The following is a 26,180-nucleotide window of genomic DNA, read 5'->3' as shown; positions in this document are numbered from 1 at the left end:
GCACGTAGATGTGTCCGTGATCTAAATAATAGGGAATCTACCTATTCATATCTATGGCTGTACCTGCATGAATGGCCACGTGACGTGTTTAGGTTGTGTAGTGTAAACGGAGATCATTTCTGAAATGCAGCGGAAACGCCAGTGTAGACGAGGATCGTTTTCATTCTAAAACGCCGTTTTAAAACAAAAACACACTAGTGTAAACAGGGCCTTAGTTTCAGAAAGCATGGCTTTAAGAGTGAATCTTTACAGTTTATGTTTACAGTTTCTATTTTGAATGATGCATTCTTGTCTGAAGCATCCAAATGTGCATTTCAAAGTGAAACTATCACACAAAGAAAATCTAATTTTCTTAATTTCTGTGCACAGAACAAGTTTTTGTGTTTAGGAATGTGATATGCAATGTTAACAAGTCATTTAAAACAGTCGGCCATGTTTAAAACGCCTCAGTCATACACCAACAGCTCTCTTTAAATGGGGAAACATAAAATTCTCCAAAGCTGTTCATAAAGCTCACAATTAAATTTAATATTTAAAACCACCAATGAAATCTGACAACAACTGTCTCATAAAGTTTGTTTCCTATGCTAGAAGCATTAAAAAAAAAAAAAACCTTAAGGCTAGGCCAGCTAATGCACATGCGCAAGGCAACCTTAAACGCACGTCTCTCAACGCTCTCAACACTGATATAAAGCAACCGGAGCTTTGATTTCACCAATTAGCGACTGGCTTTTCTAGGAGATTCCGCTTTCTCCCATTCATAAGTAATGTGCACCGTCTCGTATATCACGTTTTTTCAATTTGATGTAGCTTCTCAAGAAGTGCCCACTGCACATGCGGGAGACGCTGAATCAGCAGCAAGGTCAAATACGTCCGTCTAGCTAGCGCGAATTCACGTAGAAATGTTGTGAGGTACTGTAGGCTTTAATAACTTTGGGTTTGAATGTTTTAGTCCAACAAATCTCCTTCGGTTTAAATGTTTTAGTCAAACCCACATTCAACAACTAGTTTCAGTGAGTCAAAATATTTTGTGGTTAAATGCTAGACGGTTCTTTGTGTCTCCATGGCAATACTCGCAGGCAAGTCTTCATAAACACAGTGTATGACATGTCCTGTAATCCAAGCTGTCTATGGCATGGCTCTAATGATATGTTCTGAAAGATCCACAAATCATTAAGGTCTGCGTATGAGTATGGATGAATAATGACTAAATTCTTCCCCTTGTGTGTGGCAAGGTTTTTGGAATGTGTTACAGGCTCTGTGATTTAAAACCTTATTTTTGGCTTTTTAAAGAATTAATTATAAGGCACCGGCTGTGAGAGATACTGTATCTAGTGTGCTGTATGTCTTTGCTCTCTACAGAGACAGGTTGGAAGAGACAAATTATCTGGTACTTCCTCTGCAGGACAGGTGGAAAGACAGAATTTTTCCCTCATCAATCTGTGCATGAGCTTTGAGACCTGATGGAAATACATAAACATTAGCTAAACTAGGATTCTGTGGTCTTTGTATGCCTGCAGTTTCATTCATGAACCACATATTAGCTATCCCATATGTAAAGTATTTATTTTATTCAAGGGGGAATCACACATATTTTTATTTGACGTACTAACAGTAAATCTACATCAATATTTCTCCCATATCTGGCTGTACATCTGGATTCTGTTTGGAGTTCAGTTCGTCACTTTGACTCTCCATGTTGAAACTACAGTAGATGACAGGACTACAACTACCTATGAACATCCTTAAAGGCTAAAATAGAGGCAATTTCTGCAACTGTATGTAGAATAAAAATAAAACACTTTTCATTTTAGTAGGACAACTGAGAGAGACAGTAATTTTCTACATAATACACCTGGTGAAAAAAAATATGTAACTTACTAAGATTTACAATTGAAAAACAGTTAAAAATTTCCCATGCAGTTCATATAATGTATTGTTTTAGATCTAAAAGAACATGTACTGTAAACCCTATTAACATAGAATATGTGTACATATCATTTTTTAAAAATAGATGATGCTTAAGGCTTATTATTGGAAATACATTTTAATCAGGCACTTTTGTCAAGTATATAAAAAAGTATGTTTCAAAGGATTTAGGTGGAAACTGAACACAATTCAGTGTTTTCTGATCATTATTTACAATAAAACACCACCACTTATCATATTATATCAATGCTCTTGATCAATTGGGTACAAAGGTAAGACAAACAGCTGGCCAATTTTTTGGACCATAGTGCTACTCACAATTAATGTAAACAGATTTCCTTCACCTATAAATGAACAGTGACTTGAACATCATGAGAAACTTTTTAAATGAACACAAAAAAACTGAACATTATTTATTTTCCTTCAAGGCAGCACAAATATAACACGTTCACAGTTACGAGTGAGGAATTGTTTGTGTAAAAAAGTATCTGCCATAAATATAGGATACTTTAACACGGAGAGAGATTTTGTATCCTTAGGAAACACTGAAATTCTTCTGTGACCTTGAGAATCTGAACAACGAAAAATTTGAACAATCAGTTATAAACACAATCATGATTTTCTTCAATAGGCACTGTGGATTTTCAAAATGATAAGTTGAGCCTTTCAATGAACATCAAAATATGTTGACAAAAAAGAATCTGAGAAAAAAAACAAGAAAAAACACTAGTAAAATTTCTAGCACAGAAATGAAGTATGGTCAAAAGGCAACATTTACAATCATATTCAAAGTGTTAGAAAATAATTTACAAAAATATGTTTCACAATCTTGCTAGAAGAATGTTCAATGCTGCTATTATTTAGTTTGAAATTGTACAAACTGTACATTGTAGTAACAAATACATCACTAAAATCAAATCACCAGTGCTTTTCAACAAATATGGGTGTCATAATATTATTCAGCCATGTCATTTACATACACAAAGCAAAGTAATCCAGCATTTTATGGTATATTTAGCAACAATTACCAATTGTTTTGAGTAATGATTGAAATATGCTACACAAAATGTACCTATAAATGTCAGTACCTTGATTAGGGAACAGTGGAGTTTTAAATTAAACTTTCTTTGGGTCGAATTTAGTATAATAATGGATAGCTTGATGTATTTATTCAAACATAAACATCCAGTAAAAATTATCAGTCTAAGCCTATGACAAAAACAACAACAACAACAACAAAAAAAAAAAAAAAAAAAAAAACATCAAAGTTATCAGGTTATCAGCCTATATATTGTAACAACAACATGATACCGATTTTCACTGGCCTTAAAAATATGTGTTAGACTATGTGTTCAAAGACTTGATAACAAACATGAGTATAAAAAGGACAATACATTATTTCCAGTTACATTGGCAGCTCTTTCAAGGTGCTGTTAAAAGCTGCCATGACAATATCTTCAATTTCTGTTACTGTTATTTCTTTGCAGTTTTACAAAATTCCTGGCACAGATAGCTTGTCTTAGCTAATTAAGTAGCAACTTGGTGCTCGATTTTATAATCCTCACAAAATGGGGAAAAACTTTTTTTTTGTATATATTTCGTTTCATAAGCTACAATTGTGTTCCCATTAGTCAAGCTAAGGGAGGGGAAGCAGCATGTAGAAATCAATATGATCACTGTTGTCTGCAGGAAAAACTTCCAAGACTGTGTACATTGGCATTTTTGCAGATACTGTAAATGTTTTTGTTTTTTACTGTTTTTATATAAATACTAACAGAAAAACATATTCCCCAAATATTTAAGAGCTTAATACTGAACACACTTAGAACACTTTAGAATGGGAACTGTTAATAAACTAAAACAAGCTCTGATAACAAACATACTGTTACAGCAACATATACACAAATATAAATGTATGTCAATAAAATCACAGGTTATAGCAACCGCTTGACACATGTCATTCTTTTTAAACAAAAAACATCAGTACAAAAATATAAAATACAAAAAAAGTTTTTTCTTACAAAACATTGACATCAAACATAATGTCCTTCAAAATGTGCAAATGCTGGGCCAAGAAAATTGTCAATTGATCTTCAGGATCGTTAGAACAGCATTATAAAACAACTCAAGTCAGTAAGTCTAAAGAAGCGTGACAAAAGCACCGCTTTCTGAAACCTCTGGCCAGCCAGTGGGGCAACATTACATACAACATGATATTGAGGACTATGCCAGAGGAGAGGCATTTTTAGAGTACCTGAGCAGGTGGGAATGCTTTCTGGTGAGCTCTCCTTAGACAGCATTAAATCCTCAGTTCTGTCTCCTCATGTTCTAAGGAGTGCTCACTTGTACCCATAATGAAGGACGAGTGACCTCCAAAGGGAGCAATGGCTGGGGAATGGGCAGCAAGTGGCGAAAGAGATGGGGAAAAACTCGGAGACATGGCTATTGAGGAAACAGTGCCATCATGGTCAATGGGAGATCGGCGCAATGAGGACAGGTGTGGAAATGTTCGGCCTACAGCAGGTTTCGGCAAAACAGTTTTGGCCCCTGGATGTGCTACAGAGGTAATAAGGGGAGGAGGGTCAATTCTGGGCTTGGGATCTGTCTTTGCTTTGGGATGAAACGGCCGCCGAGGGTTAGGTGGCGCGTTCTCATCTTTTAATCTGGCAATTTCTGTAAAGACATTAGCCAAAGGCTGAAACTGAGGGCACCAATCGAGGAGGTAGTCCCAGTTGTAGCTGCCCCTCAGTTCCTCATCACTAGCCACAATAGCTGTAAGAGAACCATCCACAGCAGGTTTACCATCCTCCGGGAAAGCATAATCTTTCGGATGCGAGATGTTAAGCCCTCTTCCAACCCCAAGATAACCACCTCCTTCATCACGATAAGTTGGCAATTGGCTTGATAGTAGTGTCCCACTTAAACTTCCCAGTTTTTTCCCTTTAAACCATTGATTTGCATCCATCCCCGGCTCACAGGAAATGTCAGACAGCTGGTCTGCATCTTGCTGGATACCAGAGTCAGGTCCACGAGCAGCTATGTGTTCTTGCATGGAGGATGAGATGCTGGAAACTTGAGGATACTCATTAATCATCCGGATCTCATCATCTTCTGCTGCTTCCGCTTCAGCAGAACCACGTCCACTGGAGTGAGATGGGTCAAGAGACCCACCTCGTGCATAGGTACCTCCTCCGCTCCCAGTTTGGTCTGTTGCATACCCAGGAAGAGTCTGATGATACAGCTTATCACCCCCTGGAACTTTTGATTCTTCAAGACTCTCCAGAACAGTACCGTGGGATACTATTCTGGCGCAAGCCTCTTGTTCTTTGTACCTTTGGGATCTCAAGAGGAATATCACCACAACTACTATGATCAGGAACACAATGGCTGCCAATGAAGCTGTTATAGCACTGGCAAGTACCACATTTATGTCTGTGTTCAAGCCGAAGGATGTATGAGTGACGTCAATTGTGACCTGGGCAGAAACTTTTCGGGAATTCTCCAAAGGACTGTGAGCAGTAACATCCAACGTCATCTGACGTGTCTCTCTTTTGGACCGGCTTGTATGTCGATGATATGCATCCATCTTGAGGGATATCACTCCTGTAGTCGTGTTGACCTCAAAGTAAGGTGAACTGTTTGCGAGTGTGTAGAGGACAATGCCGTCCACCCCTCCATCCTCATCATTACCATTTACTTGCCCGATGCTTTGCCCTTTCTTGGCTCCCTCAGGTACATGGAAGGCGAAATCTGAGTTAGTGAAAACTGGGTCATACTCATCTTCACCAGTCACAAAGACTTGAACTGTGACTGTGGCCGAGTAGTTGCCTGCATCCATTGCCATAGCAATAAAATTGAAAGCGTTTACCTTCTCGAAGTCTAATGTAAAGCGGGTTCGCACCTCACCGGAAGTTTGGTTCACAAGGAAGGAATCTTTACCATTGCCAGAATTATGCATGAGGAAATATCTCAATTCTCCATATGCTCCTTTGTCATGATCAATGGCATGTAGTATGGTAACTAGAGCATTTTGGGGCTGGTTTTCACGAATGCTTGCTGTGAGTGATTTAAGAGGGAAGTAAGGCCTGTTATTATTGATGTTCTTGACCTCGACAGTTACAGGAGCAAGAGCGAAGTGGCCCTGACCGTCTGAGGCCTGAATGATGAACACATGAGAGGACCGTTTCTCAGTATCAAGAGACCTCCGCAGACGAAGGGACCCAGTCCAGCGATCTATAGAAAAGAGCTCAGACTCGTCTCCAGAACTGATTGAGTATTGAACCTCTCCATTAGATGTTGAGTCAGGGTCCACTGCAAAAAGCTGAAGTATTTCTTTTCCCATTTCTGCCCCTTCATTGACAATAACGTTGTACTCAGCCTTACTGAAGGATGGAGGGTTATCATTGGTGTCCATTACAGTGATTAAAACTGGAACGCTTGAGCTTCGTTGTGGTATGCCGCGATCTGAGACCACAATAGTGAGATTGTAACCATTCGCACTCTCAAAGTCAAGCTTATCAACTAATATCAGCATTCCAACTGTCTGAAATCCATGGCCCTCAAGGAAACGAACACTGCTCTCGATTTGGAAGGCGTTACCAATGTTTCCACTGGCAATGGCAAAATCAAACCCGCAGTTGTCCCTAGATAAATCCCCATCCACTGCTTCCAGGGTTAGGATGGTTGAACCAGGAACTTCGTCTTCAGATACAGAGGCTCTGTACTCAGTCTGGTGGAATACAGGCGCATTGTCATTGACATCAGACACATGCACCTGAACTGTGGTAAGGGCAGTCAGTGGAGGTGTTCCACTATCACTGGCTTCAATCACCACCAAAATGGAAGGGCGCTGTGAGTTAAACTCAACCTTCTGCTTGATGAACAGAGTACCTATATAAAGAAATTACATTATAAAGTAAGATCAGGGCTTTAACTAAATGCTTCAAAACAGTAGTTCTTAACTGGTGGGTGACAACCCAAAAATTATATCCTGGACAGGGTCCTGGACTGCGGTGCATCCAACTATAGAGTTTTTAGGCATAAATTGATCTATCACTGGTAATACGGCTAATAACAACACAATAATTGGAATAGTGTTTTTTAAATTCTTTAGGCTTGTAAATCACATTTCTTCTATTGTTAATGATTTACAAATTTTCCATTAATTTTTTCTATTCAGTATCATTATGGATATTTTGTGATCTCTGTAGTTCACATTACTTTTGTTTGATTAACAAATTTTAATACGTAATTGAAGTGCCACTTGACATCCTAAAACGTGGGCCCTGAAGAAAAACCAGCTGAGAACCACTATATCAAAAAATTATGTCTTGTTCCTTAAGAATGTATTCTACATCTGACAATGATTTAGATGAAGAACAATAAACAAAAGGAAAACAATAGGCACAAAAATTACAAATTACCATTGCTTGGGTCAATGTAGAACATGTCCTTTGTTGACACGACCCTGTATGTTATCCTTCCGTTGTCTCCAGAGTCCTTATCTGTAGCAGTTACTGTGATAACTGAGCTTCCTGCTGGCGAGCGTTCTGCTAGAGTCACCTGCCAAAGACATAAATCGGTCTGAACACTGACGGCTTTGAGCAGTACACAGCATCAATTTATTTTTTCTTTTACTTAAAGAAATATTTTTGTAAATGTGGTGCTCACATGGAATATTTTCTAAACAAGAAATATGTCTCTTCGACATTTAAATTAACTGCAAGTGCCTTTAAGGGTTTTACCAGTGAAACAGAGTGTAGAATATCAAAGTTAGAGTAATCTGTTATTATTGCAAGGCTCCCTAAAATACTTTTGATCGGTCAAGTAACTGTTTACTATGTTTTATTCAAACATCTTGGGTACCAGTCTTGGGAAAGTTACTTTGGAGATGTAATAGGTTACAGATGACAAGTTACACTTTTTGAAATGTAATACGTACAGTAGTGTAACTATTTCAGTTACTTTTTAACTGATTACATTTGATTACTTTTGAATGACTTTTCTAAATTTCTAATGAATGTTTTCAAAACCAGGCAGGGTTAACCTTACAGTAGTATTAAAAAAAATTCAGTAGTACTCAACACTGATTAATCCACTTCATCAAATGAATTAAGATTATACAAATTAAATTTTAAAGCCAACACAAAATCAGGCTCTAGCACCTCTTTTTACTTTTATTCTGAGGTCAAATACTGATTTAAAATCATAATAAGATATAGATGAATAGATATGTTACTGTTTTTGTCTTTTTGCATAGCTATGACCCACTTTGTAATCGTAAACATTTTCATAAGTAACTGTAATTTAGCTAAACATTTTTTCTAAGTAATTGTAACTGATTACAGTCACATTTATTTTGTTATTAAATTACTTAATTTGGTTACATGTAACTAGTTACTCCCCAACATTGTTAGGTACTTGGGTACTTCAAACATCTTAATGTACTTTTTCTATCAATGTTCATCCTGAACGTGTGATTTTTCCTAACATACCTCATAAAGGTCCTGGGAGAAGACTGGAGCATTATCATTCACATCCTCCACAAGCACGGTCAGATTTGCGTAAGTCTGTTGTCTTGAGTCTGAGGAGCTGACGGTCAGCGTGTACCATGTTCTATCTTCAAAGTCCAGAGGGGCAGTCAAAGACACCCCGCCTCCATAGCGATGTATTCCAAACTTTCCTTGAGTGTCTGAGTCCAGAAGTAGGGAATAGGAGAGAGCCGGCCCAGAGTCCACATCATTCCCTGTGACCTGAGTGATCACGGTTCCAATCAAGGTATCTAGAGAGAGAAATACAAAATCTTGATAACCCAGTGTGAAATGTAATTTATTGTTTCCGTCTGTGGTTGCACCTTTCAAAAGTATTACATATTCCTGGACAAGGCCCACCACTATTGGACACATTGTACAACATCAGTGACAGGAAATAACCATTAAGGACCTTGGCGAGAAAAACCCCTGATAATTGAGTCAATCTTTCAGCACGGTGTGCCTCACTGTTTGTCTGCCAGAAAAAATAGGAAATTTTGTTCATTGATTACAGGAGTGATATAGAGTTCAAACAGCAGTCAACTTACTCTCAGGGACCCGGACTTCACGTGGAACAGGGATGGTGGGACTGTTGTCATTCAGGTCTACGATGATCACAGTGAGAGTGGCAGAACCTGCTAACCGAGGACTGCCTCTGTCCGTTGCCATAATAACCAGGCTGGAGACACAACAACAAAATTCAGAGTCTGGACAATCTCACAGACTATTTTTATGCTGACAGGAAAGAAATTTAAGACGTTTTAAAGTGCAAACTCTAATAATAATCAAACGAAGATAAAAATCATATTTTCAGGGAATTTAAATGTTTGAACCGCATCGATGGAACTGCCTCTACAGAAGTGTCATTTCATCAATAAATACATGGGCGTGACATTTTTTTTCTTAGCTATTTAAAATTAAAAAGACATTACTTTTCAATCACTTCTGTTTAAGGATAAAGTTGGTAAAAGAAAATGATCTAAACTGCTATAAAAGCAGATGGAAGAACTTAGTACTTGGTCTGTGTCCAGATCTCTCTGTCCATGATGGCAGCGGTGGTTATACTGCCTGTGACAGGGTCGATCTTGAAGAGGCCGCTCATGGACGATGACCTTATGGAGTAGGTCACCTGCCCGTTCTGACCCTGGTCCAGGTCATTCGCCAACACCTGAGGAAATTACCGGTGAAATTGGCAATGAAAATACAGACAGATTCGCAACAGCTGCTCGAGCGTAACATGAACCTCTAAGCAATGTTGAGCTTGGAACTCAAATTATTTAGAAAAAAAGAAAAAAAACTTTGAAAAAGGGAATTGGTTGTGGCTATGTGGGACAGCTGAGCCTATATTCTCACCATGGACAATGAAAACATTGTGGGAAATGCAAAGGAAACTCTTTTGGCTTGCACTGAAAATATGCTGTATTTAGGCCAAGGGGTGTTGTACTCCACAGCTTTTATGAAGACTCAACCACTGAGAAAACAAATGGGAGATTACTGTACCTGAATGATAGGATGATCATAGCCCTGGGCCTCACGAACATAAGCAACGTAATTGTGAAGTTGAAAGCGTGGTAAGTTGTCATTGACATCCTGCAGGAGAAGGTTAACTGCCATGAAGGAACTGGAGGATGCGGTTTCAGCCTTGACCACCAGGCGGAGTCGTGGGGTCTCCTCAAAGTCCAGATCTTTAGAGCTCTCAACCCAAATCTCACCTAAATAAGGAATGTATTATGACTAATACTGAAACATCGTTCCCTTTTTGAAAGACTACTATCACAAGTAGTTCATGCAATGACTTAGATTACCTGTGTGGGGGCTGATGCTAAAGGACTGCTGCTTGTTGCCACTGAAAATGCTATAGTTGATGCCACTGCTAGATCCATCAGGATAGTGAGCCTGTATCTGAACAACTGCTGTACCTATAAGAAAAAAATACCTTTATTGATTAAAAGGAAATTTTCCATCAACTTGGCATGTATGAAAGATTAAGTGATGCACAATATATTATTACCATATCGGTTAACGTCTGATGTTTTATTTTATCATGCATCTCATTTCCCTTAGTTTTATATTTAGATGACTTTTGCCAACATCTAACACTCAGGATATTTATCTTTAAAAACTTTAATAAATTAATAACACTGCTGAATGTAATCTTTAGCAAACCTCAAAATTAATATCCATTTTTCATACTGTACACTGAAATATTGTGATGCCTAAATTCACTTGTAGCATTTAAAACAAACTGATTTTAGATGTTCCTGTTTTAATTTTTACCGTAATTTTAGAGTGGCCAAACAGTGTGTTAATATTGCTGCATTCTATTCTAAACTAGACATTCATATCCAGTTTTTGGCAGACGCTTTTACCCAAAGTGACTTAAACTGCATGCAAGGTATATATTTTATCAGCTCATGCATTTCCTGTTAATTGAACCCGTGACCTTGGTGTTGCTAGTGCTATGCTCTACAGTTTGAGCTACAGGAATATCAGTTGGATATACTGATGTACAGGGTCATTATCACACCTTTAGCAGCATTCTCCTGCAGGCTGACATCCCTGGTGTTGCGAGCGAAGCGGATGCCCTGGTAACTCTGCTCTCTGATGTACACGATCACAACTCCCAGAGAGGACTGCGATGGGTTACCCTGATCCATGGCCTCCACAATAAGGGTCCGCTGGCTCTGGGTCATCGTGTGGAGCTTTTCGGTGGCCTGGATGTCCCCAGTCAAGGAGTTTATGCTGAAGCCTTTGACAGGATTTGCAAACCGATAAAATACAGATCCATTTGCACCGAAGTCTTTATCTTCAGCTCTCATGGTGGCCAGCACCTTGTGGTTGGAGAGACTAATGCTGGACACATTGATGATGAGCGGGTCTGTGATGAAGAAGGGGGCGTTGTCGTTTACATCTAAGATGTGGACGGTGACTTCAGCAGAGGTGTTACGGGGGTTGGAAGCTGAGGAGTCTATGGCGTAGACTTTGAAACTGTAGGAGGCCACTTTTTCTCGGTCGAGGGCTGTTGCTATAATAATGCGACCTGTGTGTTGGTCCACAATGAACATACCTCTGGATTCGTGGCTCAGGAAGTAGACCACCTGACTGTTGGACCCTTCGTCCTTGTCAGAGGCTGAAACCTCCAGAACAAGAGACCCTTCTGATGCATCTTCTGATACCTCCACTGAGTAGCTGCTGCTGGGGAACACTGGGCTGTTGTCATTCAGGTCCAAGACACTGATGTCCAAAGTGACAGTGCTGGTGAGGGATGGTATTCCTTGATCTTGTGCCTCCAAGGTGAGGGTGTACTTTGCTTTGGACTCTCGGTCCAAAGGCCTGGAAGTGGACAGCACACCTGATTTCTTGTCCAGGTGGAAATCACCAAAATGGTCTCCATCTGAGGAAAGAAAGTTATGAAAATAATGTCATCTGAACGATTAGTGTTGTCCCTCCTCGGGTATGTGCAATATAACAATATGAATCAATTTCATTAATGCTGACCAATGAAGGGTGCAATGTATATATAGAATATATGTGTGTGTGTGTGTGTGTGTGTATATATATATATATATAAAATTCAAGTTATTATTCAATCCAATATAATACACAAATAAATATTTTTCTTATGTAGGAGGAATAAATAAAACTTTTCTTTCTATTAAATTGTTACTTTATCAAATGAAAAAGAACAATAAATAAATGGAAATAATTTAACATTTTCCTCACAGGACCAAGTAATTCATTAAATCAAATTAAGCGAAATATAATAAAATATTCATAACCATGATAGTTGGGTGTATTTCTTGTACATATGTCAGTACAGGCTGCCACATAATGTTTGACAAACTTTTGTGGAATGATGTGGAATAATGAATATTTACTGCAAAATGATTCATAACATCTTTAATGAAGTGACTAATAGTACATTACTGTTCAAAAGTTCTCAAGTGGTTATTTTTTTTATAAAAAATATTTTTATTCAGTATGGATGAATTTAATTACTGAAAAGTGACTTTAAATACATTATTAATATTATTTAGCTGCACAACTGCTTTTAACATTGTTAATAATAGGAAATGTAAACAGTGTTATTTATGTCTCTTATCATCAAATAAGCATATCAGAATGATTTTGGAGGGGTCATGTGACACTGAAGACTGGAGTAATGGCTGCTAATAAATTAATCTTTGCTATTATATAAATAAATTACAATGATTACTGATACTGATACTAATACTGAAAATGATTTTAGGCATGAGCTAAACATATGTGAACAACTAGCTGTTTGTATACAGTATATAATAATAATTTAACATATATTATACAACAACATAAGTATTGCTTCATGGCATTAATACCAATGATTTTGTAGTGCACCAGCCCACTGTCCCCGGAGTCTTGATCTGTGGCTCTAATGGTGAAGAGCGTCACAGGCTCCTGGTTCTCAGGTACCTCCAGACTATAGTACACTCTCCCAAAAGCCGGTCTATTGTCATTCTCATCCAGCACTGTGACGCGTACTGTGGTCTTGGCAAAATTGGGCGGAGAACCACCATCTCTGGCATAAACTGTTTATGAGAGAGAGGTTATAAACTGGCTAAACAAATGCTTGCACAACCGTGACATGACATTGGCAGAAACACAAAACTTCAATCTATGCTCTTAAAAGCATATCATTCTCATTGCAATTAAGCGACTGTGTTTTATCTGAAGTACCTGTCACAGCATAAACCCCTTGGGCTTCCCTGTCCAAAGCCTTGGTGGTTGTTATGACTCCTGTCACCGGATGAATACTGAAATCATCTCCTACAATACTTCCATATGTCACAATTCCATTGGTCCCTAAGAAAAAAGGATAAAGACATTATAAGAGATGAATCTACACAGTTTTCTTGAATGTAAGTCCAAAATATCACGTCTGTGAAAAGCCCATCATTCTTAAGAGGCTGTGTTCACTTTGAGCAATGGACTTTTCTCACGGAATGGGTAAACACATGGCGCACCCTGTTTTTATTTGCTTGTAGTTAATACCGCTGTCTAAGCAGTTGGTCTCAATCGCCCTCCCCCTGCTCCTTAGATGGCAGATCGCGTGCAAAAGGCGAGCAATCTGGCAGAGTGTCACCTGTTTACCTCGCTAATTGTTCATGGAGAGAAAGTTTATGATCCTTCTGTTTTATTTGCCCCTGAGTAAGTCCAAGAGAATGCAGCACTCCCCCCGGCCTGGCACCAATTAAAACCACACACTTTTATTTGTGATGGATTTGGCTGTGGTATCCAGTGTTTTCAGAAAAATGTTAGACAAACATTCGTGTCACATTTAAAGAGGACGGTGTGACCACCGCCAACTTCAGAAGGTGGAAATTAACTCTTCTCACTCGATGCGTGCGTTCACAGACAGTACCGTTTAGCATCACATCATCAAGTATATATGAGCCGTTGTGTGGCAGAGATACAGAAGAATGTAAACAAAATTATTAGGGCTGCCAATTTTCTGTTAATTTAGTGTGATTAATTAAATAAAGAACATAATGTGATACAAAATTACCGTAATTAATCATGCTCCTGACTCAGATGTACATTCCACACAGGATTTTCCTACCATCAGACCAATTCAAGATTAAAGTACCAACTTCAAGTTTTTGTGAGTCCACAGCTAATCTGTACCTTGCCAAACCATATTTACAGGGAGCATGTTGCACAGAATGAGTAAAGGAGACATTTGTACAAAACGTGTTCTTGTTAGGAATCAGCTACATAGCAAGATGTTTTGTTGAACTACTCTTACATCTTATAAATGTGGCACTCATGATGTAGTCTACATGTATACATAGCAGTGTTATTTTTGTTAAATAAAAATACAACTAAAAAAAAAGTTTTTGTTATTGAAACATAGCTAAAATAAATTAAACGGTAAATATTAGAGGAAATTAAATTTACAGGAAAAAAATCCCCAAAATTAGAAATGTTGCCCTTACCAAGTAACTGAACTAATTACTAAAACTAATCTGAAATAAAATACAGCTAAATAGAATTATAAAAAAAAGAATCAAAATGATTAAAGCACAAAACAAAACATTAAAACAAACTTAAATTAAACTCAAATCTGAAAACAAAAAAATCTCATTTCAAATATTAATAAATACTATAACACGAAATATAAACTAAAAATATTAATAAATAATACTAAAATGTCACAAAAATTATGCTTATAAACAGTGAATCAACAACCCTTTAGTCAGCCCCATTGAATATTTTATTTTCGTGAATTAACAATTATTTTCTAAATTAAATTTCAATATTTATAATTAAATGAAATTAGAATTAAATATGTAAAGGATAATCAATGGCTAGCTGTGCATTAAACGATTTGAATGCATGACGTGGAGGCGAAGAACCACCCGATGCGAAGTGCATTCAAATCGTTTAATGCACAGCTAGCTGTTGATTATCCTCCTTATGCCATGGTCATTTGCCAGCATTCACATATTACAGACATTTTACTGGAATGATAAAAATTATGGTTATTTTCGTCACATACAACTTGTTAGATGTTACTATGTTTACCGATGTTTATAGGAAGCGCATTAATATAGAACGTGATTAAACTGACCTGGAACTACCTGTGCAGTTAAACAAATTTAATCAACACCTGCCAGCCAATCAGAATCAAGTATTCAGACAGACCATGTCATAAATATCTAGATTTTATTTGATCCGTTTTCACCTTTTATTATGACAGGACAATATTTAGACAGAAAGCAAGAGAGAGTGGGAACGGAATTGGGAAAGGTCCATGGGCTGGGATTTGAACTCGGGACGCACGAAGCGCAACAACGCTATGCGTCGGCACGCTGCCCACAAGGCTACTGGCGCCAACATATAAATGACTTTTCATTAAAATTAAATTCATTATATTAATTCAAATCAATAAAATATTGCTTAATATAATTGAAAAATTATAAAATATGCTTCATTAATATTACCACCAGTGGTCCTTACACAACATACTGTAACCGCCATGTTTATATGTTAGACATATATTAGTGTACTTTACCTTGGTCCAAATCAGAAGCTGAAACCACAAGCACAGTAGTTCCTGGAGGCTGATTCTCTGCAATAAAAGCTTCATATTCACTTTCCTCAAAGTATGGCGCCTCATCATTTACGTCAATCACCTGGATTGACAGTAACTGGGAGCTGCTGTGCTGTTGTAAACCGTGGTCTTCTGCCACTATGGTCAGGTTGTAGAGGTCTTGCTCTTCACGGTCAATTGGTCTAAGAATAGACAAAGACCCTACAGGGGAAATAAGCAAAAGTGTTAGGCTACCATATGATGAATGTGATGAATGCATAGTGTCTGGTATTTCTTTTAAGTGATCGCCTGCTGAACTGCATTTAAACAATTAAACAATAATGAAGCCATGATGTAAATTGTTTAAAGCAAAACCACTCGCACTTAAGCAAAGCCTCATTCACACGCTCGCACGATGAATGATTTCCATCTTGTAGCACACTTTGATCTTGAATAAGCAACATCACAGCACGAAAAGTTGACGCCTTTCTGTTGTGTTAAAAATGAGTGGAAGTCATTTTTTCCCATGCACAGCCCTCCCTACCTGAACACTCGCCACTGTAACAGCTCAACTATCTGGCCACAGTTTATGAGTTTTTTTCCACAGCAAACAGAAAGAGCGCATAAACAAGCACTCTAGACACGCAACGGCCCGGCCTACCGTGCCCTGCTCAAATTTGGGGGTGCCAGCACCCCTGTCGTTAGCCTACCACAAGCGAGCGGTGCTCCTATTGATCCAATCTTAATTTCATGCTTTTAAAGAACCAGACGCAATGATTCAAAGCAGGCTGTAAAGACATGATGGGAACTGAGACACTAGAGGGTGTTTTCGTTCTGTTTCGACTTATTTTTCCCTCTCTTCTATCTCCATAACACTGAGCTAACATGCCTCTGAGGTCTTAATCTGGTAAGAATTACAAGTTTGAATATTTTCAGACAACTTGACTCCTCACCAGTCATGCTCCGATAACGTAAGGGGAAACCAAGCAGAAGAAAGAAGATGTTTTGCTTTTCTATTCTCATACTGTATTAATAGTTGAAAGGCATTCATTATGAGCTTCCCAAGCAAGTGAGAGTTTGCAAGATCGGTTTGTCATTTATAAAGCAGACAAATCTTATTTTAAAGAGACAGACCATCCTATGATCATTTTCTTAGCCCTGTAAACAAAACCTGTAGGATTACAAAAATGTGGTATGATCTAGCTCCATATTCTAATAAATTCTGGTTAAGTGTGGAGTCCATAAGCATATCAAGGTCCACAATAACAGAGAAACACAATCTGTTAGTGGTAAAACATGCTGTAAATAGTTACCAGCTGGTGTGGTGTGTACTGTCTTACACTCTTGCTTTATGTCATGATGTACTAATGGACAAACACACACACAGATGAGAGAAACTGTTCCGAACTCACAGCACAGGGCAGAATTTCTGGGAATGGATGAGATGTTGAGCTGGCAGTTTTTAGGATTAAGAGAACTACAGGGCATTTAGAGGATTGCAACTTGGGAGGAGAGGAAAGATGCGAGTCAAGCAGAAATGCAGAATCAAAATGATGGTGCATTTTGCATGCTATGCAATCTTCCACAGAAAAAAAGTCTGGAAGTCATAAGGGTCTGGAAAGACATGAGGTTGAGGAAATGATGAACTAATCCCTTAATGTCCTGTTCACACAAATGTAATCATAAACAGTTAACTGCAACTGCTGCATGTCCTGATGTTACTGGTGTTTTGAGTAATTTGCCATAGTATTAAAATCACTCAAAATGCAAGATGCATCAAATAACAAGGTTTCAAATGAAGATAAACAATCAAGATGCAAAAATACGCTTGCACTGCAGTTGTGCTTACCCTTCTCAATTTTACATAACTTCCTCACACAGTCTGTATGATGTGTAGCATAATCTTATAAAATAAGAGAGAAAAATTACTTTTTACTTTTAAAAACGTGTTTAAAATCCATTATTTTGTCTTGTGAAATAAATGTGAATATACACCACTGTTCAAAATATCTCAGGAAACAATTACATTTCTAAGTATTTTGAAATGAAAAACAATTACTAAAAATGTTAATAATATTTCAGAACACTACTACTTTTTAATCTATTTTCGATCAAATAGATGCAGCATTGGTGCCTTGGAAATGTTACTGACCACAAACTTTTCAGTTTTTGGTAGTGAATATTTTGTCAAATAGCTTTATTGGGCCTTCCATTAAAAAAAAAAAATATCAAATTTTATTTAAATTAAGAGCATAAATATATAGGGAACATCAAGAATTTCATTCAGAGGAAGCTGTTGATTGGTTTACCTGTATCTGGGTTAAGGCTGAATTTTCCTCCAGTGTTGCCGCTCTGGATACGATACGTCACACGTCCGTTCTCTCCCTGGTCTGCATCTACAGCCATGACATAGACCACGACAAAGCCCACAGGCTGGTCCTCCATCACACTCACCACAGACGGTGAGATGAACACAGGGTCATTATCATTCACATCAGTGACAAATATGCTGGCTGTGACCGTCCCACGGCGCCGCTGACCGACATCGGGGGCCAAATCCGTCGCCCGAACCACCAAGAGTAGTGAAGTGGTCCTCTCATGATCCAACATCATTCCCAGAGAAAGAACTCCTGTGGTTGGATCCAGGAACAGGAGATCTGGAACGTTTGGCCACTGCTGCAGGATGGAGTACTGTACTTCACTGTTGGGTCCGCTTCCGTCTTTATCAATGGCCTGGAAGGTGTAGATAGACGATCCAGGATCTGTGTTCTCAGGGACGACTATGATAATGGGATCTTCGGGAAACTCGGGAGCATGATCGTTGCTGTCCTGGACATCGATTACCAATGTAACAAAGTGACTTTTAGGGAGAGGCATGGAGAAGTCATCGACCTCAATCTGGAGAGTGTATCGAGGAGCTTTTTCGAAATCAAGCTCACGGGCCAGGTAAACATCACCCGTCTGGCGGTCTACCACAAAGGTGCCATCGCAGTCGGTGCCTCCCACCACAGTATACGTGACCTGGCCTACTTCAGGAAGAGTCTGAGAATCAGGTGAACGAACAGATCCCAAGATCGAGCCGGGTTTAGCTCCCTCTACTGAATTCAACATTATTGATTGGGAGTTAGTGGTGGGTGATCCTTTATTTGAGCTTACAACCTGTAAAGAAAGACGTTTATGTATTAGATTTAAAAAATGAAATGATGAATGCAAAGCACAGCTAAATGTTAGACAACAGGAATGTAAATATTGGGATTATACTGTACATGATACATTGCATTAATCCTGCTTTACAGATTAAAGAAAAAAAAAGAAAGAAGAATTCCTATTCAGGTTTTTGTACTGTATTTTTGTACAATGACTTTTTTCTTCAAGACCTACATTTTATATGGGATTTAAACAGGTTTATTTCTGTTAACTGAAATTAAAACGAAAACCACACACAAATCATTACTTACAATAAAATATCAAAAATATTTGTCTTTAAATTCATTTTAAACTACATATCAGAACAGATTTGTAACCCATTTTTAAACTGCATCCTGCTAGTTGACTGTTAATGAAATACAACAGAACAGAAACAAACTGCAGCCCATATTTTCTTCTCTTTTTACAAGGAATGAAAAACTTTTTGGGGGGCTTTTACAAGCTCAAACAACAAACCTGCTAGCATTAATCAGAGTTCATTTGATGGGTCTGTGACTGCCAGGAAAAATAATACTAGATTAAAGTAAACATAATCATAATAGGAAACTGTTAGAACATTCAAATGTGCAAATATTCTTAATAAAAATACAGAATCCTCATGGATGACTCCGAAACACTTCAAAGCAAAATAACCTCGCTTCCTAATATGGACGCCTGTGGTTTCTCTTAGCAGATGAGACATTGTTTTGATAGTTATGAGAGACTGTGTATGTGTGTGCGTGCACAGAAAGAGAGACAGACACAGAGAGAGAGAGATGGAAACAAACATTTAGATAAGGAAAGACACATATACAAACTCAGCACATGCGAGACACTTAACCTCAAAACCTATGCGTTAGAACTCAAACAAGTTTGAAAATAAAAGTATGCACTACAACACAGGTGCTCATGAAAAACCTATTATTTTTTGTACTATGATTAAATCATCATTATGCACCGGTGTGATTAGTATATTGGCAGTAACGAGATTCTCGAGGCCAAGTCTTCTAATGAAACATAATAGGACAGAGGGGTAATTAATCCCACATTAAGCAGTAAATGACATGTCAAAGCACGTTCCAACAAAATATCTACTCTTTTCACACAGCTGCTTTTGAGACAAACTATTGATTTCTGAAAGAATCAAAGCGTTGCCAGAGCTCTTTTATTCTAATTAGATCTCAATTATGAACTTTATTATTTGTCTTGGCACATCCATAACATCAATGAATGGTTATACAGCATAAATGTGTTTTCCAGGCATTTGCACGCTGGAATTTACTACTGTTGCTGCTCCGTTGACTCGTTTGAGAAATATTAATTTGATCACTGGGGTATTTTACAAGGAGTTTTCTGTTCTTCAAAGGGCTACTGAACTGTATTACGAGACTTTGACGCAGCATAGCAGAAAGCACAGCTGGCACTTGTATCGGTGCAGCTGGGAGTCAGTCACTCCTACTTTGAGTGTTTTACACCGTAATATGATGCTTAAAATGTTGCAGACAACAACGGAAAAAATGGAGAAAAAAGGTCTAGGTTAAGACATTCATCTTTGAGCACCTAAAATTAGCCAGCTGAGAGTATTTTTCCCGGCATTGCTTGGGGAAGGTTACATGACTTGGACTAGGAAAGATGAGTTGGCTATGGAAATCTGCAATGCAAGAATCTAAGCCTTGATTAGGCCAACTAGATCATTTCATATTTCCTTTGCATGATGTTTAACCTGAAAGTGGATGTAAATGAATCCATTCCTGTAGAGGATAATTTACAAGTTCATATTTTCATATAACAGTATTAAATAAATCATTTTGCATATTATGAAAAGGTGATGAGTAGATCCATGTGGCGGAAGGAGTTATTTTTAACTTGCGACAAAGCCAATCTCTGATATGACCAAAGACCTTTGTGTTAACTTCACTTTTTGAAGGTTTATAGCCATAACTAATCAAGGCATATACATTGCTAGGAAATTTGTCAGGAAACCTGCCAAAGAATGAGGGTCCAGAAGGCTGAAGGCGTATTACTGCTCAGATGTTTAATCCATCTGTCATCCAGTGGATTTCATTTGTATGATTTAGAATGGTTAACCTCAACCTAGTCACCGTTTCATCTGACCTGAATTTTCAATGTTATGGTGGAGCTCTGAGGAGGTGAACCTCGGTCCGAGGCCAGAACGACGAAATTATATTCAGGACGCTCTGAATGGCTCAAAGGGGAAGAGGAGCGCAGCTCTCCGGTGTTTGGGTTCAGTGTGAAACGTTCAGCTCTGGGACCTACAGCAAAGACAGGATGGAACGGGTCAGGTTTGTGTGCATCAGCGTGATAGAGAATGATTGGACTGACCATTTTTCTACTGTAGAAAGTGTGCATGACTTCAGTGTTGATCCCATCTGGATTTCATTTACAGATAAATTACAGAATGAAATAGTTATGTGTCAAATTCAGTAAATGTGTTACAAAACATATTTAATGATCTCACATGTCAACACATTACCTTCTACACTTCACGTTATGCTGTCTGAGCTATGATGAATAGCAGAATATTATGGCATGGGTCTGGTACGATATATTTTTGATACCAGCATATGTTTTTAGTATTAATATCAGTGCAAGCCTAACAACAAACTAAATCTTAGATTTTTAAATTAAATCACCAGTTCATTGTTGACTGACAATATGCTTTGCATCTGGTTTTGACACACTGTAAGACAACAAAACAACCGGTTTTGATTCAATGCATCTTTCTTACCAGACATGGAGTAGAAAATAGTTCCATTTTCTCCTTCATCAGGGTCTTTTGCATGAATGGCTCCCAGAAGGAATCCAGATGGCTGACCTTCTAACGCCTGTACAGAGATTTTAGTTAACACTTTTATCAGTACAGCTCATTCTCTATATGAAATTTGTATCATTTTTCCTCTGTAAAATCTTTGTAGAAATTTTAGAATATACAATATTTCATTCAAGAGTTTTGTAAACATTTTAATGGTTTTAAAAGACGTTTCTTATGCTTATCCAGGCTGCATTTATTTGATCAAAAATACAATTGAACTGTTTTCTACTTGAGAAGCTGAAATTTCATCAGCCATAACTCCAATGTCACACAAGCCTCCAGAAATCATTCTAATATTCTTAATGACCCCAAAGTCAGAGCTTTATTGCTTTTAGCCCATGTTTATTATCCATGACATGTGAACTCTTTGACGAAGCTAACCTGTAGCACATATACTGTGTGCATTTAAAATGTACAGTCTTTCTCCTCTGGATGACATAGCTTCGAGATTTATGAAGCTAATATTATATCTCATACCTGCAGCAGGAGCTCTCTTCCTGCATGGCTGAAGGAGGGCGCATTATCATTCTCATCCAGAACCGTGATGAAAGCAGTGCCTGTAGCACTGCGTGGAGGGGTCCCTCCATCCTGAGCCACCACCATGAGCTGATAGCTGGACTGAAGTTCACGGTCGAGGGAAAGTTTTGTGCTTATCTCACCTTTAAAAAAACAGAACAGATGAAAAATCTGAGAAAAAGAGAGAGAGAGAGAAAGACAAACTATTTTATTGCACTATTTCATCTGTGGCAGAAGGCACAGATGGTACATCCTGACTTCACCAAGAGGAACCCCCACAGTTAACATGGTGCCAGAAGTCTGGAGCTGTGTGTGATGGCTAGTATGTTCGACAGCTCCACATTGGGGATGTATCAGAACAGTCAAATAGTCATTCGATAATGGACTACAGGTTCACTGATGTCTAGTTTGTTGGTGTGTTAGAAATTTGGGATGTTTATTAGATGTTGGATTGTAGTTTGACATTCAAACTCAAAAATGAAAGCATGTTAACAAGAAGTCAGAATAACATTGTTTTTGTGAGGACTGTGATAGCTTTCAGAAATTAAAGGTTATAGTAATTATTTTACCCCATTTGTTGAATATCTGTCAGTTTGTATGTTAACAGTCAGTAACTGTGAGACTATCAGCATGACAAATCTCTCTTTGGGAAGATGTTACTGTCAAATAGTCATTCGATAATGGACTACAGGTTCACATTCAAACTCAAAAATTTAGAATTCAGACTTCAAATTCCTTTATTTGAGAAATATTCTCTATTTTAAAAGTTGGTTATAGTTACAGTATTTTGCATTTTGAATATCTGTCAGTTAGCATGCTAACAATCAGTAACTGTCAGACTATCAGCACACTAAAACTGAAACTAAAGCTGCTACACAAAATTCACAAGTTCACCACCTACACCTAAAATTACAATTGCAGATGAATCACTTGGTTTGAGCAATGTTCCACATTTTTGTGAGTAGTGTGAAAGCTTGGTTATAGTTATTTAGCCTATTTATTTGTTGACAATCTGTTAGTTAGCATGCTAGCAATAAGTAAATTTAAACATATGAGCACACTAAAAATCTATTTGGAATTTTTACTCTAAATTTAAATTCAAGAACTCATATCCATCAAAATGAATACAATTACCCTCAAACTTCAAATTATTTGCCTTTTTTTTGTAAGAACTATAAAAGCTTGGTTATAGTTACTTAGCCTATTTATGTGTTAAATATCTTAGCAATAAGACAAATAATGAACATGACATGAAACCAGCCAACTTATATAGTGCTTTCTTAAGACTAACTAGCTGACTAATTCATAAACAAGTCACAAACTAGTCAATTTTCAAAAAACATAGTTTCGCACATCCCTACTCTATACACACAAAGATAATACTACTAGACTTTTCTAGGTACCAAGCTGATCTTTTCATTCTGAGTCATTTTGGTCTGTTAGACCATATTTGAAGCTCACCTGTGTGGGAGTTGATCTGGAAGTGCCGATCCAGATGGAGCAGGCGGTAGCTCAGCCGACCGTTGAGACCAGCATCCCTATCGCTGGCAGACACCCGGCCGAAGCCAGTGCCTGCCGGCAAGTTCTCGCGCACTGCCAGGAATGCTCTCTCTTGGGTAAACCGAGGGGTGTTGTCATTTTCATCCATCACTGATACACGCACTGTAGCGCTACCCGTCTTCTTCAGCTGTCCGTTGCCTGATGTGGCCAGTACAGTGAGCAGGTACATCTCCTTGGCTTCTCTGTCCAGGGCACTTTTCACGAACAGCCAGCCGCTGTCAGACACGATGCCAAACCCTGCAGCATCACCATCTGGGTGCAGGTGGTAGGCTAGTGGGGCAGAAGACGTAGAAGACGGCCCAGGGGTGATGCCGCCATCTCGGTTTACAGCTCGCACCTGCAGGAAGCGAGTGTTGAGAGGTGTGCTTTCCTTCAGTTCTACTCGGTACGTGAGACTATCGAACACAGGGCCTTGGCCGTTCTCTGCTTGCACGTGGATGACCAGGGTGAAGGTAGAACTTAGCTGAGGTGCTCCGCTATCTTTAGCAATCACCTGCAGGTCATAGCGAGGCATGGTCTCGTACGACAAACTGCCAATCAGGCGGATTTGTCCGCTGTTGCGATCAATGCTGAAGGTTCTCTGGGCACTGCCGGTGAACAGGTCAAAACTCAGAAGACCATTAGGTCCAGAATCATGGTCTTCTGCTTGGACCTTATACACCACTGTACCCATCCGGGTGTCTTCAGGTAGAATCAGTGACTCGGAAGATGAGGGCAAGAAGACGGGCGCATTGTCATTGACGTCAGACACTGTAATTCGTATCCTAGTCTGGCCAAAGGCCGGGGGGTTACCGCAGTGCGCCTGGACTTCCAGATTTAAGCTAGGTTGGGCCTCGTGATCCAGAGGCAAGCTCGTTCTCAAAGCCCCAGTCTCCGAATCAACAGTGAAGTAGCCTGTGGGGTCACCAGAACTAATAGTGTAGGAGATATCCTTCGAGACACCTGAGTAGAAACAGGCAAATGGCCAGAGACCCATTATTTCACAGTGTAGGACGAAAACAAAGACGAAAAGTTATTTTTCAACACATGAGACCAGAATTTAGTGCTTCAAATATCCAAAGCAAATTGTTAAAAAACTAAGCGGTGAAACAGAATCAATGATTAATGTCGATTGTAAATGAGGTGTGTACAGTGGTTCCATGCATATTTGTACAAGTGGTGCACCATGGATAAAAAAGCCAGAAAGACGTCTTTCAGCACACTTGAACGCAGTCCAATGTGACTGATAAATGTGGGTACACACTGAAGTCTGGTTTATGTGTTTTAACGTGTTGAATAGGGATTTGTGACCAAAGGGGGGAATAAAAAATCTCTGAGATTAGCTCACCCACCATTCTTAGTGCTGGCCCGCACAACACCAACTTGTGTTCCACGCAGGGCATCCTCAGAGACCACGAAGAAGTACTGAGCTTGCTCAAACACAGGGGGGGCGACCAGTCCTGCCACTATGCTGATGTTGACCCTGGCGTTGACTGGAGCAGTAAGGCCCCCACCATCTTGGGCTGAGACCACCATCGTTATGACTGAGTTTGCCTTTCCATGTAGAGCACGCGACAGTGAAATCACTCCTGAGAAAATGCACACCCAGAAGAAATATTTTCATTAGGTTTAGAGGAACCAGAATACATCAAGACACAAAGCACAATATCTCTTCATCCTATACACACACCCACATACTACAATTCTAGTTTGGGATCAGTACAATTAAAAAAAGTACAGAAAATAATACTTTTATTACTTTTCCAGTGTAATAGTGAAAATTCAGCTTTGCTTCAGCTACAATAATACTGCTATTCTTACTGTTTTTGATGTAGTAAATGCAGCCTTGTTAAGAACAAGATTATTTGAAAACATTTTAAAATACCAACCTTTAAAATTTTGAATGAAAGTGTGTATTCACACATACATACCAACTAAAAATACATCCAAGCTATTAATAACTCAAATTAATGTGTACTTTTAATAGTCTCACCAGTATCTTTGTTGAGGGTGAAGAAAGGTGAGCTCCCTCCAGGTACAGTCCGATATGTCACTCTGCCGTTATCTCCAGCATCTGGATCGTGAGCAGTCACCTTCAGGACGGAGGTTCCTGGGGTGCTCTGCGTACTCAGGCTCACTGCATAGTTCAGAGGGTAGAACGCTGGTCGATTGTCATTTATGTCTATCAGGTCCACACGCACATAGGCCACTGAACTCAGTCCACCCTAGGAAAACACAGCCAAGATTAAATCTTCTTCAATGGTCATTAAAGATTGAACCAATATGAACATACAACAAAATCTAGCTAGGTAACAATACAACCAACTGATGAAGGCTGGCTCCATAGCCTTAAAATCTTAAGACACAGGAAATATTCACAATTGACTAAAGTAACTATACTAGACAAAATATTTGGATTAAAATATGCAAGAAACACTGAAACATTTCAAAGGCTACTTTTAGGGAGAAAATAAATTGGTTATATTCCCTGTAGAGAACTGCAATCTGCCAAGGGCACAGTGTACATGTGGGATACGGTTCTTGCTGCTAAACATCTTGCCCGCCTGGCATCCCATAT

At 38.7% G+C, this 26,180-nt stretch overlaps 1 protein-coding gene across 3 annotated transcripts in view; it reads right to left on the bottom strand.

Annotated features, from left to right (window-relative positions):
- Positions 1 to 2,327: 2,327 nt before the first annotated feature.
- Positions 2,328 to 26,180, bottom strand: part of LOC109103615 (protocadherin-16-like) — a 98,531-nt gene continuing 74,678 nt past the window's right edge. For all 3 annotated transcript variants that reach the window (XM_042739773.1, XM_042739771.1, XM_042739774.1), the window contains exons 4-21: positions 25,596 to 25,827; positions 24,955 to 25,191; positions 23,525 to 24,565; positions 22,025 to 22,206; positions 21,464 to 21,560; positions 20,830 to 20,987; positions 17,838 to 18,687; positions 15,511 to 15,750; positions 13,173 to 13,298; positions 12,815 to 13,024; positions 10,987 to 11,853; positions 10,265 to 10,378; positions 9,960 to 10,171; positions 9,476 to 9,627; positions 9,008 to 9,138; positions 8,424 to 8,710; positions 7,353 to 7,491; positions 2,328 to 6,819 (exon numbers count right to left, since the gene is read on the bottom strand). In XM_042739773.1, coding sequence (XP_042595707.1) covers positions 4,229 to 6,819; positions 7,353 to 7,491; positions 8,424 to 8,710; positions 9,008 to 9,138; positions 9,476 to 9,627; positions 9,960 to 10,171; positions 10,265 to 10,378; positions 10,987 to 11,853; positions 12,815 to 13,024; positions 13,173 to 13,298; positions 15,511 to 15,750; positions 17,838 to 18,687; positions 20,830 to 20,987; positions 21,464 to 21,560; positions 22,025 to 22,206; positions 23,525 to 24,565; positions 24,955 to 25,191; positions 25,596 to 25,827 — 7,866 coding nt within the window. In that variant the 3' untranslated portion in view covers positions 2,328 to 4,228. The remainder of the gene's footprint in view (positions 6,820 to 7,352; positions 7,492 to 8,423; positions 8,711 to 9,007; positions 9,139 to 9,475; positions 9,628 to 9,959; positions 10,172 to 10,264; positions 10,379 to 10,986; positions 11,854 to 12,814; positions 13,025 to 13,172; positions 13,299 to 15,510; positions 15,751 to 17,837; positions 18,688 to 20,829; positions 20,988 to 21,463; positions 21,561 to 22,024; positions 22,207 to 23,524; positions 24,566 to 24,954; positions 25,192 to 25,595; positions 25,828 to 26,180) is intronic.

Source organism: Cyprinus carpio, chromosome B15 (assembly GCF_018340385.1).
Source record: "Cyprinus carpio isolate SPL01 chromosome B15, ASM1834038v1, whole genome shotgun sequence".
In the NCBI taxonomy this organism is placed as follows: domain Eukaryota; kingdom Metazoa; phylum Chordata; class Actinopteri; order Cypriniformes; family Cyprinidae; genus Cyprinus; species Cyprinus carpio.
This window is presented reverse-complemented; position numbering and strand designations above follow the sequence as displayed.